At 44.0% G+C, this 19,620-nt stretch overlaps 1 protein-coding gene across 2 annotated transcripts in view; it reads left to right on the forward strand.

The window, feature by feature from the left end:
- The window catches only part of LOC130091416 (uncharacterized), a 31,266-nt gene that overhangs the window by 7,275 nt on the left and 4,371 nt on the right, over nucleotides 1–19,620 (forward strand). For both annotated transcript variants that reach the window (XM_056259296.1, XM_056259297.1), the window contains 11 exons: nucleotides 243–366; nucleotides 507–710; nucleotides 1,835–2,703; nucleotides 3,484–3,623; nucleotides 3,774–3,902; nucleotides 5,349–5,692; nucleotides 7,825–7,958; nucleotides 16,223–16,351; nucleotides 16,429–16,676; nucleotides 17,714–17,879; nucleotides 18,170–18,371. In XM_056259296.1, the coding sequence (XP_056115271.1) occupies nucleotides 243–366; nucleotides 507–710; nucleotides 1,835–2,703; nucleotides 3,484–3,623; nucleotides 3,774–3,902; nucleotides 5,349–5,692; nucleotides 7,825–7,958; nucleotides 16,223–16,351; nucleotides 16,429–16,676; nucleotides 17,714–17,879; nucleotides 18,170–18,371 (2,689 nt within the window). The remainder of the gene's footprint in view (nucleotides 1–242; nucleotides 367–506; nucleotides 711–1,834; nucleotides 2,704–3,483; nucleotides 3,624–3,773; nucleotides 3,903–5,348; nucleotides 5,693–7,824; nucleotides 7,959–16,222; nucleotides 16,352–16,428; nucleotides 16,677–17,713; nucleotides 17,880–18,169; nucleotides 18,372–19,620) is intronic.

A 19,620-nucleotide genomic window follows, 5' to 3' on the forward strand; every position in this document is an offset into this window, starting at 1 on the left:
TTACGATCTCTTTATGAACTTTTTGAAGCGTCAAAGTGGTAGTTGTGAAGCTGTCAATGGAGGGACAGAAACCCCTCAGATTTCATCAAAAATATCCTCATTTGCGTTATGAAGATGAACAATTGTCTTTTTGGTTTGGAACGACATGAGGGTGAGTAATTAATGACAGAATTTAAATTTTTGGGTGAATTAACCCTTTAAAGGACAAAACTGCTTAATCTGGATTATTGTGTTAATTTTAGGGATGCCGCAGTGCTGACCTGCTTTGTGGGTCTGACATCTGAGAGCAGAAACGTGCGTCTGCTTCTCCAGACCCTGTGTCTGCAGTTAGCCAACATCTATAGCCTCAAAACAGAGATATCTGAGGTACAGAAAAACTTCAAAGATAAATCAAATATTCATAAGGTCTTTTACATCGTAATGGATACATGATATTATGAGATTGCTTATCTATCTCACAGATAGTGTTGCACTATGAAAAACAGTCTACGTTTTTTTCCTCCCAGTCACTGTCAGCGTTGTCCAGTCAGCTGTGCTCATTGTTGGGCCTGGTGACAGAAGACCGGCCCTTGACCCTGGTGCTGGATGGGGTGGATAATCTGAGTGAGGAACATGAGACTGACCTTTCCTGGCTTAGTAATATTCTACTGCCAAACGTCTTCACTGTCCTGTCTGCCGGCACACAGTCTAAATGTGCTCAGATTCTACAGGTGAGCAGATGGGTCATAGAGGACTTGCACTACCATTCAAAAGTTTGGGGTCGGTTAGATGTTTTTATTACATGGCTCTGTGGAATACTTGATTTTGCCATCCAGCGGTATTCCCAGATAACAACCGCTGAAAACAGAAACACAGGCTCATCCGGGTTACTGAAGTCAGCAGCGCTATACGCTTGCTAGGAAAGTTTTTATATATATATATATATATATATATATATATATAATCAATATATTGTGTACAGTTATTTAATTATGCCATCCAGTATCGTGGACTCGCTCTCTCTTGTTTCATACAAACGCAGCTGCCATTCTGTAACTATTGTTTTGTACACTGTTGGATTATAAAATACAAACAGGTACGATTTCAAAACAGTTTAATCTGAAATCAATATCTCTTATCTCCATAATTATTTATGTGGTGAAATGCTGTGTAATAAGTGGTATGACTATACCGTATCTCTTAAATGTCCTTATAGTTTGAACTTGCCGCTTGCTAGCAACTGCTCTCTCTGTGGAAGCTTTGCGTTTAAAGAGCTAATAAAATATTTCAACTCAGATCAATATTTTGTGTCTAATTATTTACTTATGTGGCAAGTAGCTGTTTAGTAAGCGGGATATTGTACATCCAGCCGGTTGTTATATCAGAATAAACCCCTTCAGGCTGATGCACTTCGCGTCGGGGTCCTCATCACCCTGTCAGGGGTTTATCCGGCGAGCTGGATGGCGCCTTGTATGGGTGACACCGCCGTCGGTGTATGAATGAGAGAGTGAATGGGTGAATGTGAGGCAAAATGTAAAGCGCTTTGGTGGCCATTGGGTCTGTGACAGCGCTATATAAATGCAGACCATTTACCATATTCTGAGATAAAATCCGGCTGGATGTTCATTTTCCCTTACTTAAAGACCCCCTGTGGTGAAAATCAAGTTTTTAATGTTGTTTAAATGTCTATGATAATATAAAAATAAAAACTTTTATTTTATTCAGACAGGTCATTAAAGCAAGGGGAATATCTACTCTAGACATTCACAGATCCTTAGTAAATAGGATAATCAAAGCGACGATTGTTTTTTGAGGGTGTTCGGTTTGAATTTCTTTTCTCTTTGTCCTTTTTCAGTCCCAGGTTAAGGTCGCTGTCCTGTCCCTTCCTGCTCTTCACCGTGATGAGATCGCATCTGGACTGGCTTCCAGACTAGCTTCGGATTTTCGCCAACTAACTGAAAGCCAGTGGAGCCTTTTATTCCAGTCCTGTCTATCCTGTCCATCCCCTCTCTACCTCAATCTAGCCTATGTTGTGACCAGGCAATGGAGTTCATTTACACCAAAAGAGAGTCTCAACATCCCTACGGATCCAAATCAACTTTTCGTCAGCATCCTTGTTAGTTTGGAGCGACAGCATGGGCCGTGTTTGGTGCGACGTATGGCTTTGCTCGTATCCCTGTCCTGTTCTGGCGTGACCGAGGAGGAACTTTTAGTGCTTTTGGGACGCGATGATAATGTCACACGTGAGTTGGCTATTTTGCATCAGACGCTTGCCGTTTCCGAATACTCCCCAGTGCCTTATGCGTTAGTGGCACGACTGCTGCACAATCTGAAGGATTACATCAGCGAAGTGGAAAGTGACGGCACATGGGTGTTGCGCTGGACTCATGCAGAGTTCGGCTACGTCGTCTTGCAGCGATACGCAACAACAGAAGACTCAATCAAAGCTGTCCATGCAGACTTTGCAGATTACTTTAATGGAAACGTCCCAAATAGCCAAGTTTTTCAGCCGCTAGCTTGGATCAGGAAGGAGAAGGGAAGGAGGTGCTATGAATTTAATTTGCGCAAACTTCACTGTTTGCCGTATCATTACATCCACTCGGGGCAAATAATTCCCTTACTCGCGCGATGTCTGTTTAACTACGAGTTCCTGATGCATAAACTGTGGGGTCTGTCCGTCTGTCATGTCGAGGAGGACCTTAAAGCTGCCGTCATACCGGATAAGTACGACGATATGATCACCAAACAAGTGTGTTTTGCAGGAATAGCTGTTTGATAGGATAAAACAGTCAATTGGTGCGTTCAAGTCATGTCGGAAAGATCGTGTTTGAACGCACATGAACAGCACAGCAAAGTGGGAAATACCAGTAGGAAGCTGGGGATTTTGAGCCCCAATGTTGATGAGTTGGGGGCGTGTCAGTGAGAATCTGAGAAACATGACAGAATACCACAATACTTAAAGATATTTAGCAATGAAATGGTCAGGCTTTTTTTTATTTAACACAATAAGCTAATAGTATGCACAAAATATGATAGCGTTGTAATATAACAATATAATATTGTAATGATAAAGTTTTAAGTGGCTTTGTAAATTAATTAATAAGATGAAAAAGTAAAACACACCTGATGCACATTCTTTGTTCTTTATTTTCTAGAAGAAGAGCTTAAAAACCTTGCTGTATTTTTGTGTAGTTAATTAAGAGAAGGTACACCTCCATCTTACTCCGACGAAAATGTCTTGAACGCACCTCACGGTGAAAACATTACTTCCCAACTTAAACTTAAACGCACCATAAAACCTTGACATAAAGTGAAACATTAATTATATATATATATATATTCTCCCCTCTCTATATTGAATATAGAAATCTTTTGCTCAGAAGTCTTAAAACGAAATATTTATAAATAGTTAAATACATTTTAAAAATAGTTTTTGGATATTATTAACAAGTGTCTATTGTATATTTTGAAGTTTAAAAAAAAAAGTGTGTGTGTGTGTTACAGAGAGCTTCTGGACGTGAAGTTGTTGGAGCAGGTTTTGTGTCTTTCTCATTCGGTGCTCTTGAATGATCCTTGCCAACTGGCATCTCAACTCTTGGGCCGTTTGGAGCGGATCATTTCCCAAGATAAACCTGTTACTTCAGGTACACACACAAACATACATCTTATATATATATATATATATATATATATATATACTTTACATTATACACAAGAAAACGAAAAACAGCTGTATATTTTAATGTCAAGGCAAAACTCATATCAAACTCAAAACTCAGTGTTTGTTTTTCCAGGTGACCCAAGACGATACTCTTTTCTGCATGATCTGTTAACACAATGCAAGAGCTCTTCTCTGCCTGTTCTTGTGCCCTCGTACACCTGCCTGCTTCCTCCAGGGGGACTCGTACACACACTCCTTTCAGGTACCCATATTCAATTTCTTCACAACCTCTGAAGGGCTCAGTTTCCCAACATCACCATTCAGGCAGTCATTTTGATTTCATATACTGTATGTCCTGGCAAAATCTTGGAGTCGTGGGTTTCCTTGGGTATTTCCTAGGGGGTTTTGGTTTGGGTGTTTTTTGAGTAAATTAAGGTCTGTGGTTAACATTACTTGTAGAGACATAAATTACACACAGTTATTCTAACTCTGAGTTTTTAGTTCACTGTATGCTTTTAAAATGCAAGTTACCAAATACAGACTACAGTAGTTGTCCAATGAATTAGAGGTCAGTTGACAAGCACACAAACATGCTGGTACTGTAAACAAAAAGTGGGCAATAGTTTTGGCATAGAATAAACCAGCATAGACTAAAACTAATAAAAATAGTTTTCAATAACTGAAATAAAGTAACATAAATATTAGATTTTAAAAAATAGGTATCCATGCCAACTTACTGACACAAGTTGAAGTTCTAAAATTACTGATACTAAAACTGAAATAAAAATAAATTAAAGCTAAATAGAATTATAAAAAATAACAAAATTACTAAAACTTTAAATAATTCAGATGAAAACTAAAAATGTAACAATAAAAGCCAATTCAAAATATTAATAAATACTATAATAGTGTACAGATAATAAAATAACACTGCTCTACATATTGTATCATCTTTTAATAACAACAACAAAAAGAGTGTAAAGAGGTGTGAAACCCTCTACAAATCTCATCTCAGATAACTCCAGAGAATTACTTTCGTATGATGAGCTAGAATATTTTTTTATTTTCCTTAATTTACTTCTTGCGATTCTTAAATGCATTGATTGCTAATATGGATTTTATTCATGCCGTCTCTCTGCATGCAGAAGAAGGAAGTGAGTTTATGCGGTTTGACAAATGAATGATGTGTCACGTGGAATTAAGCTCACAGCTGTTGTGTCAATTTTGAGGTGTGACTGTGTGGAAAATAACTGTTGCAGAATGTATATGGAATGTATTAGCCACACCTTGGTAGATCATGTATATAAGCGAGTACAAACCCAGAAGCTACGGTCGCTTTGCAAACCAACTAGGCTTTATATCTCTAATAATAAAGTCTATCTTCTGGCATCAAAACCCCAGGACTTTGAGAGTGATTTTTCACATAGGCGACAGAAGCCACGACAACAAGTCTGTTGAAGTAATTTTAACCACAGATCTCATTTTGAATTCAAAAATCTAAGGCTGTCACTCTGAAAACCCATTGGAAACTCCAGAGGGGAACCAAACCCATGGCGAATTAGTCGGCCTACTGGTTTGGCCTGCAAATTGAGTGAACAGCTCTATAACCTGCAGTGGTTTATGACCAAAACATAAAATCTAAAATAAGATTCTTATCACATAATGACTGAGTGAACTGTCCTTAACACCCCGACCCATATTGAACTAGGTCACATGAGTGTTGTGACAGCCCTGGCTCATGGTCGGCGTCACATGGTTTCCTGCTCCTCTGATGGACTGCTGAATCTGTGGCGTCTAGATGAGCAAACAAGGCCCGTTCGGTCCTTACCGAGGGCTCATGGACCTGCAGTCGACTGGGCCGCTGACTCGCTCACCCTCTGTCTAGACGACAGTGTGCTTGTGCTACAGATGGGCCACTGCCTGCAGGTGAGAGAGGTGGATTCTGGGAAGGTGCTGTACATGGAGAAGGAGTCTTTGGATGTTCCTGTAGTCACATCTGCCTGCGATGGGCGGTTGCTGGTGGTTTTTTATGATGGAAGTCACATGGTTAAGGTGAGACTTCGGACAGGCCGTTCTTTCTATATGCTGTGGAAAAATAACCTGTTCAATTTAAAAAAAAACAGGTATGGTTGCCAGAAATTCATTCAATAATTTGTTACATTTATTTAGCACTTTTCTAGGTAGCGCTTTACATATGGAAGGGGGAATCTCCTCAAACACCACAATGTTTCACAGATATAACAGAATGGCATATTTGTCATGTGTCTGTTTATTTCCCAATATATAGTTGTATATTTTATTAAGAGATATAATGTTAATATTCCAATCTTCTTAATCAACCAATATCAGATTTTAACCCTCAGAGACCTAACGGTATTTTTACAATAAATTTTCCGTCTGGTGTTATTCACTAAAAAAGCTTGTAAAACATCAACCCTTTTGTGCACAGACAATTGACACACCTCTTTTTTTTCAGGACAAATTGAACTTTCAGCATATTTGTGTTGCATTGATGTCACCTGAATGTAAAATAAGTTATGGGACCACAAAGACAAATGAAAAAATAAATCGGAAATTGAATCACTCAAATATTTTTTGAAATCACACACAAATAAATAAAAGCTAAGCAAATTTCCTCTGGAAAACCGTGTGTTCATGTCTTTGGAGTCCTGGAGCACAGGAATAAACATTATAACTTGTACAGAACCAAAACTATTTACATTTTTCCAAAAGAAGTCCAGGAGTTTTGGGCCTCATGAAATTCACTGGTGCCAAGCCAAAACAGTTCCTATCAGCAATCACAAAGAGGGCCACATCACTAATCTAGTTCCTCATCGGTCAAAAAGCTCTGTTCTCCTGAAAATCCATCATCCTGCATGGCATCAAAAAAGGCCAGCGCTGATTTACATCCATTTTTCTTTGTGTTTCTCTGTGAAACGCGCGTCTCTTTGTGCGTCTCTCTCTCCACAATAATATCAGAGCTTGGTTCGTGCGTTCGTGACGATGAGAAATAAACTCGCACCAATGTTTACGACGGATCAGCCTGTAATTGGTGAACAACCATCACGTGAAAACATCACGTGATATCCAAAATGGCAGCTTGCATCGAGCTAGCGGCAAAAATGACGGAATATTTATAAATTATGGACATCAAGAGGCTCATACTTGGATATAAGCGTTTGGATTTATTGCTGAAAAACTCCGAAAGGATGCACAAGTTCCAGGCTGGATAGAAAACCTTCTGTAAAGGCTAGAAAGACACCAAAGACACCCCCGTGATGGCTAGCTCGTTAGCTTTCTGCTGGAAAAAACGGTAAGAAAATCGATACAATTTTCATCAAATTATATAAATATTTATCGGAGGTGCCGTGTGACGTCGTGGACGATGCCGTCGGGCTCTGAGGGTTAAGGCAAAAACTAGACTTTCTTTAAATCTCCCTTTTGCTCTCTTTCTCTCTCTCTCTCCTTCCCCCATCATGAGTGGACACGCCCCCTACTGCTGATTGGTCCGATCCACGTTCAACAGCGTTTCTCTGAAATAGCTTACTGCACCTTTAAAATGTACTGATAACATGATGCAATAAACATTCAATAAAAAGCAGAAAATGTGACAAATTATGTGAAGAAGCAAAATGATTTATATAAAATTTGAACATGTCACGCAGGGACGTCTGGAAGTATCCTACTGTTCTTCACTGTTAATCATACAATTATTCATAGATTAACTATTTTAACCGTATTTTACATATAATGTAATGTTGAACCATTTACAGTTTTTTACCGTATATGTCAAGTCAGCTTTATAGCGCTTTATACAATATCAGGGATTACAGGGATAAAAAGAAAAAATAGTTATCAATCAGGCAAACAGATTTCGATTCAGCTGTAAAGCAGCTGAAGTCAGTTCGGTGTTGATTCAGTTCAGATCAATAACTGTGTAAAGTTCATCAATAATGAAATGTGTTCAATTATGAAATAAGCAGCTCTACAGAAGACAATAGTGTTGATTTGATTCAGTTCAATAACAGTGTCGATGTTGCAAAAAAACGTTGATTATGAAACAAAGTTGAATCAGCTATAAAGCATTTGGGAAGGTAACATTTAACAATCATTGATATCATGAAAAGAAATGACCAGTTATCGTTTCGGATCTCACTTCCTCTCATTCTCTCTCTTTTACATAGGTGTTTGATCTTGTGGCGTCCTGTTCGCTGCTGTGTTGTGTGAACCTCGCCCTTGAGTTTGAGCCCATCCACAAAGACCAGTCCATCTTAGTCTCTCGTCACTCTGTTAAAGACTTTGTTCTCTTCGCCTACAGGTTATTAGTATATTACTGCACACATGATTGATTCCATTCCATTATCCATTATTATCCACATTCCAAATGATTCCATTTTTCCTCTTTACTGTCAGACAAAAAGTGTCTAATAAGCTCCCAAAATATCAGTAGATATAGTATAAAGGGGTCATGTCATGAGGAATCAAATACTTTGTGATAAAAGAGTTCATTGTACTGTGAAAAAATACCATCAAAACCCAAAACTTCCTCCCTAGTTCAAAACTGCCTATTATTGAAACTAAGCTGCAAAATGGCTTTGTCCTACTTCAGCAAGCTTTCTGACCACAGATTGATGAGTTCATTTAAACACACTGCCCACATTTACACGTCAATGACTACTGTTGTGTATTCAGAATTTGACCCACGGGAAAAATGCTAATATAACTAAACACTAGAAGAAGTAATGGTGAGATAAAGATGTGGGAAAGTGTGCCAAACTTTCTGCTGGTTCCAACTGTATGTGCCTGTCCTCCTAAGGATCTCAATGTTAAGCCGTGGTCACACTAGACTTTCTAGACACAAAATTGCTATCTACACTTCAACGGTCTTAATATGACGTCACACTCTGTGGCGTCTTTTTTAAAGGTGCAGTATGTAAGATTGACAGCTAGTGGTTGAAATGGGTACTGCAGTCCACATTTTAAATATTGGAGAGAGTTGTTGCGAGCGCAATTGACAATGGAAGGCGATGAGACTTACTGCTTTAAAGCAACACTAAGTAAGATTTTTTACCTTAAAATAATGTTTCCAAAATCGTTTCAGTGGTTCATCAAGTCGTAACAGGGTGAAAGGCACTTATGCCTCCGCTTTGCGGTCCTATATCTGCTATAACCACGCTATGTAAGATCGGGTCGCGTTTCTGTAGTTCTAATGAGACAAATTAGAAGAAAACTAATCGGTTACCTATCGTAACCTCGGTTCTCTCTAGAAGAGGGAACGAGTATTGCGTAAGCTAGCTTACGCTGCGGGAAAGATTCATCTTTGCTGAGAGTTTGAAGCCAAAAAATTATTTCATAATTTGTATCCATTGACAACGCAGTTCCTCTGCGGCAGACCTAGAGCAGGCTAGCTAGCAGCTCATTGGTTCGCTCAGAGAGAACTGCTTAAGCCTATGGGAGAGCGGGGCTGAACCCGCTGCCAATGAGAAGCGCTCATTGCGTCATGGCCCGCCAGAATGGGCGTGGCTATGGTGTATATAACAGTCTCTCCCAGGCTTATATGTTGATTTATTTCAGCGTGAAGCGAAACGATAGTAGCGCAAGCACGGCCGGGAACGCAATACTCGTTCCCTCTTCTAGAGAGATCCGAGGTTACGTTAGGTAACCGATTCGTTCTCTTACGAGAGGTTCTCTCGTATTGCGTAAGCTAGCTTACGCTGCGGGAACACCTGGTCAACGCCGTGCGCGCTATGAATCCACTCATGAATCCCAGGGTGTTACCGGGGGATTTTAAACGTGGAGTGAATGTAATATGAGGCCGGCAGAGCGGGCACATGAAGTATATACATAAGCATCTAAGGAGAGCACAAGGGGCGAACCGGTTGTGTGAGGGACTCCCAGTAATGCAGCTTCTTAGGGAGCTGGTCGTTAGACAGCTAGTAATTTTGCCTGCAAGGCGGGAACTTCCAAGTTGTAAAATCTGACAAAAGTGGACGGGGAGGCCCATCCCGCGGCCACACAAATGTCATGAATGGAAATTCCACAGGACCATGCCCACGATGAGGCCATGCCTCTAGTGGAGTGCGCCCTGATGCCCAGAGGGCAGGGCAGGCATTTAGATGCGTAAGCAGAGGCGATAGCGTCTACTATCCATCTAGACAGTGTCTGTTTAGAGGCGGCCAGACCTTTGGTGCGCCCCCCAAACGACACGAAAAGCTGCTCAGCGCGTCTGAATGCGGCAGCGCGCGTAGTGTACAATCTCAGAAGCCGCACCGGGCAGAGGAGATTGGCGTCGCGCTCACTATCGGATGAAGGCAGAACCGATAGGGAAATAATATGAGCCCTGAAGGGGGTACCAATCGCCTTCGGGACATAGCCATGCCTAGGTTTGAGAATGACAACAGAATCATTCGGTCCAAACTCAAGACACGCGGCGCTGGATGAGAGCGCGTGAAGATCCCCCACGCGTTTTACTGAGGACAGAGCCGTCAGAAAAACGGTTTTGAGCGAGAGGTATTTTAGGTCCACAGACTCGAGCGGTTCGAACGGGGGTGCTTTCATAGCTTCGAGAACTATAGAAAGATCCCAGATAGGAACCGAAGGGGGGCGCGGAGGGTTCATCCTCTTAGCTCCCCTGAGGAAGCGGATGACTAACTCGTCTTTGCCCAGGGACTGAGCGCGTCGGGGTTCAGAGAACGCCGCGACGGCTGCCACGTAAACCTTGAGAGTGGAGGGGGACCTGCCCTTGTCCAGCATCTCTTGAAGGAAAACAAGCAAAGACGGCACCTCGCATGACCGTGGGTCCAGATGTTTGTCGGTGCACCATTTTGAGAACACAGACCATTTAGACGCATAGAGCCTTCTCGTGGAAGGTGCTCTAGCCTGTATGATAGTGTTTCTTACTCCCTCTGGCAAATCGACGAATAGTCGTTGATCACCCATGCATGTAGCGCCCAGCGCCGTGGATGGGGGTGCCAGATCGTGCCGCGAGCTTGAGAGAGGAGATCTGCTCTGACTGGGATGGGCCACGGGGCTGTCTGTGACAGCTGAGTGAGCTCCGGAACCCAATTCTGACTCTCCCAACGCGGGGCTATGAGGAGCACCGAGTGGCGTGTGTCCCTGATCCTCTGAATTACCTGTGGTAGCAGAGCGATCGGAGGGAATGCATAGAGCGGGCGGCGAGGCCATTCCTGGGCTAGCGCGTCCTCGCTCCTTGAAAAAAATATTGGGCAGTGAGCGTTCTCTTCTGACGCGAAGAGGTCCACTTCTGCTCTGCCGAATAGCCGCCACAGTATTTGGACCGTTTGTGTGTTCAGGGACCATTCTCCTGAGGAGATGAGGTTCCTGGACAGTATGTCTGGACCGTCATTCAGATGGCCCGGCACATGCGTCGCTCTGAGCGAGAGCAGGCGGCTCTGAGACCAAACTAAAATGCGGTGTGTCAGTAGGAAGAGATTCCTGGATCTGACACCGCCCTGACGGTTGAGATAGGAGACCACAGCCATGTTGTCCGAACGGATCAGGACGTGGTGTCCCCGAATGAGCGGGAGGAAGCGCGAGAGCGCGTTCTCGACCGCAAGCATTTCCAAACAGTTTATGTGTAAGGGGCTTTCTTGTGTCGACCAATGGCCGAAGGCCGGTGAGCCCTCGCAGACTGCACCCCAACCCGTGTTGGATGCATCTGTCGAGATGACTTTTCGGCGGGAAAAGGTCCCCATCGTGACGCCCTGCCGAAACCATTCTGCTACTGTCCATGGCTGCAGCGCCGTGAGACATGTCTGCGTAACTCTGATCAGCTGGCGGCCCGTGTTCCACGCACGGTGGGGTACACGGCTGTTTAACCAAAGCTGAAGCGGGCGCATGTGCAGAAGGCCCAGCTGAAGCACAGCGGAGGCTGAGGCCATGTAACCCAGCATCCTCTGAAAAGTTTTCAGAGGTGTCCGGGTGCCCATCTGAAACGAGGCGGCCAGTCGCTGAACACTGCGCGCGCGCTGTGTGGACAGGCGAGCCGTCATCGTGACCGAGTTCAAATCTATTCCTAGAAAGGAAATCGATTGACTGGGTTGAAGGGAGCTCTTTGTCCAGTTGACAGATAGGCCCAGCGTTTTCAGATGGTCGAGGAGAACTGCGCGGTGCGACAGAAGCTCCGTCTGTGATTGGGCCAAAATCAGCCAGTCGTCCAGATAATTCAATATGCGCAGCCCCTGGCTCCGCAGGGGGGCAAACGCCGTATCCATGCACTTCGTGAATGTACGGGGCGCCAGGGATAAGCCGAACGGGAGAACGGCGTATTGATAAACATGACCCTCGAAGGCGAAACGTAAGAATGGCCTGTGACGGGGATTTATCTGGATCTGAAAATAGGCGTCTTTCAGGTCTAGAGAGACGAACCAGTCCCCCTGGTGCACCTGCGCGAGGAGTTTCCTGGTAGTGAGCATCTTGAACGGTCTCTTCATGAGCACTTTGTTCAAAAACCTGAGATCTAAAATCGGTCTGAGGCCGCCGTCTTTCTTGGGAACCAGAAAATAACGGCCGTAAAACCCCGACTCGGTCATAGATGGTGGGACTCTCTCTATGGCGCCCTTTTGCAACAGCGTCGCAATTTCTGAGCGGAGCGTGCCGGCGGCCAGCGGGCTGACAGTAGATTCGAGCCGAGCGCGCGCACGAGGCGGGCGGCGGCGAAACTGTAGCAGATAGCCGTTCTTTATAATGCTTAGCACCCACGGGGAAATGCCTGGAATGGCTTCCCACGCTTTGGAGCATGCGGCTAGTGGCCGAATGGCTATATCGCCCTGATTGCTGCACATAGCGGGATGGACACAGTGTGTGGGCGCGCTTTGAATGTGTGTGGCAATGGGATTTGCACTCAGAGAGGAGTCTATGGGCCGTGAAACAGAGCGAGCAGAGAGGGGACACGCGCATGAGCTCGTGGGTGTGTTTATGTTCTCTGATATTAGAGCGGGCTGTGCCCGTTTCATGTGATGGGGCTCTGAGAGAGACACGGGATATGTTATGCTTGTGTGTATGGGTGAACACATGATTGTGGGCACATTTTCTACACAACTGGCATATTTTCTCTTTTTGAGATTTCTCTGGGTAGCCGTGAAAACGGCTTTTTGTCGCTCGCAAGCGGGCTGGGACACCGGCTTGTTTGTGGCGGTCAACACTGCAGCAGTCGGCGAAACAACGGGGACTGGCAGAGGGCGAAGCTTTGACGGCGGTCCGGCCGCAGCGGGAGAGCGCCGTCGTTTTCTTAACTTTGCTAGGCAGACTTCTGATGATCAGGCTTCAGCGTGATCTTGGGTCGCGGGCCCCGTGGGGGCGGCGGTCTGCGGCGGCTGTCAGAGCGAGAGCGAGGGCGGCCGCCCTGTCTGCGCTGGGCTGTTTGAGTCTGCGGAGGAGGGCGCTGTGGTGGAGCTCTGGCAGGAGGCTCGCGAGAGCGGCCTGCGGAAGAGCTAGCGCGGCGGGGCAGAAACAAATTCATGGCCTGAGTGGCTTTCTGGACCTCGGAAAAGCGATCGACGATTCCCGTGACAGCAGATCCAAAAAGGCCCGTCGAGGAGAGGGGCGCGTTAAGAAACGCGGCGCGCTCAGAATCTCCCATGTCGGCGAGCGTGAGCCATAAGTGTCTCTCGGATACACAAAGGCTGGCCATGCATCTCCCCAGAGCTTGTGCGGCGGCTTTAGCGAGGTCCGTAGCACTTCTCAGATCCGTGACAGCGGGGGAGGGGTTTCTACCGCTCTCGGCCCACTCACGGAGAATATCGCTCTGTAACACTTGGAGGACAGACATAGAATGCAGCGCTGCGGCGGCCTGACCGGCGGCGGCGTAGGCGCGAGCATGAAAGCTCGAGGTCGCTCTGCAAGCTTTCGAAGGAAGCGTGGGGGAAGAGCGCCATCTAGCAGAGGGCGGGCAGAGGTGTGCGGCGACCAAGTCCTCAACGGGCGGCATGGCTGAATAACCTTTTTCGGCGGCTCCGTCCACCGAGCGCAGCGAGGCAGATATATCGGAGCGGTTTCTAGCCGAGAGCGGGGCATTCCAGGACTTCTGGCTCATTCCAGGCTCTGTGTGAAGTTCAGGCAGGAATGGGGCGGCCCGGTTGCACGCGGGGGTCGAGCGCCGATGAAAAAAGCTGCCGTCCATCCGGTTCGGGGCCTGCTCGGGTGGAGGAGACCACTCGAGACCGAGGCGTTCGACGGCCTGTGAGAGGAGGCGCATTAGTTCCTCCTCTATCCCGGCGCGGATCCCCGCCGACTCTCTCGTGGATCCGAGAGATGACCATTCCTCACTGTCTGACGCGAGCAGTGAACAGGAATCCTTCTCCTCCGCGGCGTCATCGGAAGCGACAGAGCGGCCACTCGGCGGCAACTGTATGTCCGGCTGGGGCGGGGAGGGAGAGCGGGAAGCGGGAAGCGGCGGCGGCGGCCCGCATGGTTCCGCAGGGGGCTCCGGCGGCCTCTGGGAGCGGCGTTTCTTTTTACGCGGCGAAGAGAGAGGCGGCGCGGGAGCGGATTTTGCCGCCAGAAGTCGTGCCCGCAGGGACGACAACGGCAGGCTCTCACAGAAGTCGCATCCTCCATCCGCGAGGGCGAGTTCTGCGTGCTCGAGTCACAGGCAGAGAGCGCAAATGACATGGCGGTCTCCGTCCTCGAGAGGAGCGCGGCAAGAGCCGCAGGAAAAACGAGACATCTTTAAAAAGACGTTCGGCTCTTTTAGATATAGAGAAAAGAAGGATACAGTCGTCGGATGGCGCTAGCTTGCAGGGCGGCTGAAGGTGGCCAAGACGGCCGGCTTCTTCAGGGTCCGGGAGCTCGCTAGAGTGATGCCTTCTCGACGGCGACGGCTTTTCTCAGGACAGCAGAAGCGTGTAGCTTGCTGAAGATGAAATGAATCAACATATAAGCCTGGGAGAGACTGTTATATACACCTTAGCCACGCCCATTCTGGCGGGCCATGATGCAATGAGCGCGCGGGCGCTTCTCATTGGCAGCGGGTTCAGCCCCGCTCTCCCATAGGCTTAAGCAGTTCTCTCTGAGCGAACCAATGAGCTGCTAGCTAGCCTGCTCTAGGTCTGCCGCAGAGGAACTGCGTTGTCAATGGATACAAATTATGAAATAATTTTTTGGCTTCAAACTCTCAGCAAAGATGAATCTTTCCCGCAGCGTAAGCTAGCTTACGCAATACGAGAGAACCTCTCGTAAGAGAACTACAAATTTGACTTGCTTTACGTCAAGCGTTACAATAATCATTATTTTGTTTTTCTTCGTTTCTGATGTCGCAATACATCATACTTTCATGAAATCATGCAACATACTCTACCTTGTCTCTGGACATCGTTCATTCCAAAGCCGGTGCTGGATAAACAACGAGCGTGCGTGCGTGCGACAGTAGGCTGCGGTAGGCTAAATTATTTACGACAGCGGTTATGGACAATTCCGCTTCCAACCTGTAGGGCGACCGCAGAGGAAAAGTTACTTGGTGTTGCTTTAAAATGCCTCCGGACATAGAGATTTTTAGATGGATGCCGAGGCTTTTTAGGTCGGGTCAAATGCGACCACCCAGTTTGTTCACTGAGTTCCTTGGCTGCAATAGGATGCATTTATCGCCAACTGGCAACCGTGGAAATACTATTAGGTAAAATGGCAGTCGGCGAGATCACACAGACCGAAACAAAAACTGAGATTCTGACATTGAGTGTATATTTCAAAGTAGAATAACTGGCTGTAGAAGTGTTTTTCAGAGAAACAAGTGTGTGAACTTAGCATGTTTCCTATCTGCAAGCATATTATGGTATTTTTATGCTATAGGACAATAAAAAAATTCACATACAGCACCTTTAAAAACACAATTTGAACATAACTAATAATAATAAATCCAAAATGTACTCCTCTGTAATGCAAAAAGTTTGCATTCTTTTAATTCAGCTTAGAGGTCAAGAAGGAGTGGCTAAAGTTTATTTATAACCGTCCCTTATCATTTCACTCGGATCTTAACAGTTTTTGTGGAACATTTCAGTGCAGATTATTTTGTGAATGTGCCGTAATGTAATGCAGGTTTTGATTAAGAAGCTGTTATTAAAAGATAGGACAGTTTCAATCTTTTTTGGGCAGAACCGCAAACATTATAAAAGCTTTTAAAGTCACTTTTGAACAATTTAATGAATCCTTGCTGAATAAAAGTTTCTTTAAAAAATTGCACAAAAAAATCTAATTTCTTTAAAAAAAAATCGTACTGACCCCAAACTTTTGAATGGTACTATATACAGTGTATATATATATATATATTAAGGGTCAGGAAGAGTTGATGGCCATTACAAAAACTTAATTATGACTGGTGCAAAACATTTTAAAACACACACACACACACATATATGAACATTACAGGAAATGATTGTAATGCAGAGCTGTATGGTGTGTAAAGAACAATAAACCTACAGTGGTGAAGTGAAAGCAACACCTTGGTTTGTTTCAATGTTGTGAAATGCTGTGGCAACTGAAGTGTTGCTAGACTGCTAAGACCCGCCACACTGAGCCTCACTTTCATGCTATTTCTTGTCTCTTTCTTGCTTCAATTCTCTTTTGTAGGGATGGAGGAGAGGCGGCAATATTCAATGCTAAAGGTGGAGTTGTGTCTTCCACACTGAAAGCTCAGCACCCTGCAGCATCTATACAAGCTGTAGAGATCAGCTCTCAGTATTTACTGCTCTTTTGCAGGTAACGTTAAAGGAATAATTCACCCAATTACCATGGTGCATCCACGAGTCTTTAATATCCATTCGTTTTTTTTACAGATACCCTTATAGAAGAGTCAGTGAAATCATTCATATTGAACTCTTCAGCACAGCGTCCTTCCAGTACCTGCGCTCTATCTTGGGTTGCAGTCAGGACTACATTTCCCAGGTCACCATTGCAGGGGGCGGGTCCCACGTTGTGGCCTTTTGTCCCGCCCCTCGCAGCTCCACCACAGAGATTGTTACCTGGAACCTTGAGACTGAAGACCATAAACACATTGCACGGTTCCCTGGCCTGCTGGCTTATGGTTAGTCAAACCTGTTGAGTATCATTGCTAGCATTGTGACTTTTATGTCAAAACAAACACATGGTTTGAGTTCAGTCTCAGTACTGTAATGCTATATATATAGTCATAGTATTTTTGTTGATAATTAATACATTCAAAATATATTTCATATATTTAAATAACTGTCTACAGACAACAGCTTTTTAATCATCATTCAGAATGAGACCCAAAAATAATTCAAATTTTTGAAGGAAAATGTTATTCATTGGCATACAAAAATTGTCACAATGCAATACATTTAGATTATTCTAATATAGGCTTAATTTTATTAATGCAAAATATATTTTCTTGCTTTTTGTCTTTGGTTTTTATGGTGAGATACAGCAGTGGCCAAAAGCGATGTCTGGCGTAGGGAAATCTTCACTCTTTATTCAAATATTATACCCATTTTGTAAATTTTTGCATACATGTGTTTGGAGTCAATTGTTTTATTTGTGATAACGCAATGAAACATGCCAAATGAAACATGGACATAATTTTAGTCCAGGCTGTCGTGCAAAGAAATTATGAACGCACGCCAAAACAATAAAGAACCAGCAAAATATGAATAAACTGATTATGTTGTATTCAATGTAGGTTTTTTCCTGTGAGCCTTTTGTTTTTCTATGCACTTTTTTTGCATAGTAAAATAAAAATCTGTACCTGTTGTTTAAGCCAAATAATTTAGTCAGATACATACCTTAACCAAGTTTAGTGTTCTGTTCTATATATTTAACAAATATTATCATATTTTGATGATTTAATCGAACATGCAGGGTCATTAAAAACAAATATCCCCTCTGAACATCACTTTAGGCCACTTGACTTCATAAATATGTTTACTCTAATAGCTCACATGCACTTAAGTCAAATCATACCTCTAAATTATGCTTTACCAGCTTCTTTACTGCTTTGAGACACATGGCACAGTAACAGTTTTAGTCATATTTATTTAATTCATCTGTAAGCAGTGACATTTATCTGTCTGTATCTGTCACTTTTTCCTCTCCATGTTGTAGGTGTGTGTTCTGACCTGCGGTACTGTGTGGGGTTTCGTGCCGGGGAGCAATTCTTACGCACGTGGGACCTGGGATCCAGGATAAATGACCAAACGCTCACATTCAACGTGCACAAAGCTCACAGTGACGGCACAGCGGAGATTGTGACCATGCAGAGATATCCCAGGTGCAAAGTCCACTGAACAGCTCGCATGCGTATGGCCACAGTTCATAACTGTAAAAAAACAATGAGCCGGCAGGAGACATCTTTCAGGATCGGCCATTTGTAGCCATTTTTCTGTGCATCATGTAACTATGATAGCCTCACTCGTTCTACAATACACAAATCTTTAGGTCTAAATATAGTTGAGTGTACTTTTATACCCAAATGTCATGAATCTAATAAAATAGATCTGTCCTTATATGTTATATGTACTGTTTTTTGGTGTAAAGTTTTACAATTTCCCTCTGATTCAGGTATGTGGTTTGTCGAAGCACTCGACCCGGTACTGTGAGATTGTGGAACGTGGCGCGGACTCGATTCAAGGGTCGTCCTGTGCAAGTGGAGCACGGCCTGTTCTCGAGTTCAGACATCGCTCTGGTGCGGGACCTGAAACTCTATATACTGTCTGACCGCGGCACCACCAACTTCACTGATGCACCTACATCTGTCTACCAGGTATATCTGTGCACTAGTACACAGGCTGAAGATATGTAAGGTCTGAAAATTGAAGCTGATTGTATAGTTGTTTATAGACTGATCATCCGCCATGCTCACATACAGCTGGGAGCGAGATGGGTCTTGTGCATGTTGCCCATTTGGGTCCCACCTAGTACCAAGTGCAATACTATATGAAATCCACCTGGGCAATTAACATGGGGCCATTATGTAACCCGCGGACAATCCTACATGGGGCCCATTTTTCAGCCCATTTCATACCCATATGGGCCCCTCATAAATGTTGGCTGGGTTCAAGTCCATCTTCAGCAATAGCTATGTTTACATCCACCTATTTTTATGCGCATTTTAGGATATTGCATAAAAAACGCTGGATGAAACGGCAAGATCTGCATAAATTCTAAAAATGCACATGAAAAACGCATGCGCTCAATTGAGGCGAATAATTTTTTGATCCGATAAGAAGACATCTACTGAAAAAACTCACGCTACTTTGCGTCAACAGTGTGATTGTGATTGGATAACTGGACTAACCAGTGGATCAGTTTCATCGCACAGCATCGCAAATGTTGGTTTGATCATTCTGAAATCTCTGAGCCAAAGTCTGTCATCAGAATGATTCGGTTTATTTCCCTCCCAGAAGCGTCTCACGTGATTGTTCACAAACACCAGCATCCGAACGCAAGAAACCATGACAGCGTTTATTGTGTTTCATCCGTGCGCTCTGAGACGCAAGTCATTTATGATGCAGCAACTTTCATTTTTATTACAGAAATTTTAGTGGCAATTTCCAAGGAAGTGACGATTTTGTCCTCTTGAACACATGGGGTGGAAACGCTGCTTTATTCGCAAATGTTTATTCGATATTTTAATTTTGCGCACAAGTTAAATTCGCAACTTTGGATGGAAGTGTTGTGGTGTGTTTTAGTCATTTTAGCATTTCAGCTTAAACAAAACGGAGAAATATTGCCTTACCAACTAACTGAAATAAGATTTTAATCGAATATTTATACTTTAATTTATTTTAGCTTTATTTCAATTAACCAAAACAATTTTAGTTAACTAATACTAACACTGGAGGTAGATTTAAGTTATGATAAATCTTACATTAAAGTAAAAAGAAGTAATTGAGTTAGTGTACAAAAAATCGAATTCAGTTGTAGGCTACTTGAGTTTTCTCAAAAAGTAATACTTTACTATTACAATTACTCAACCCTTGCAAACAGTTTCCTATTTCACTTTTTCTGTA

This window comes from Rhinichthys klamathensis, unplaced genomic scaffold (assembly GCF_029890125.1).
Source record: "Rhinichthys klamathensis goyatoka isolate OS25496 unplaced genomic scaffold, OSU_Roscu_1.1 h1tg000165l_1, whole genome shotgun sequence".
NCBI lineage: Eukaryota > Metazoa > Chordata > Actinopteri > Cypriniformes > Leuciscidae > Rhinichthys > Rhinichthys klamathensis.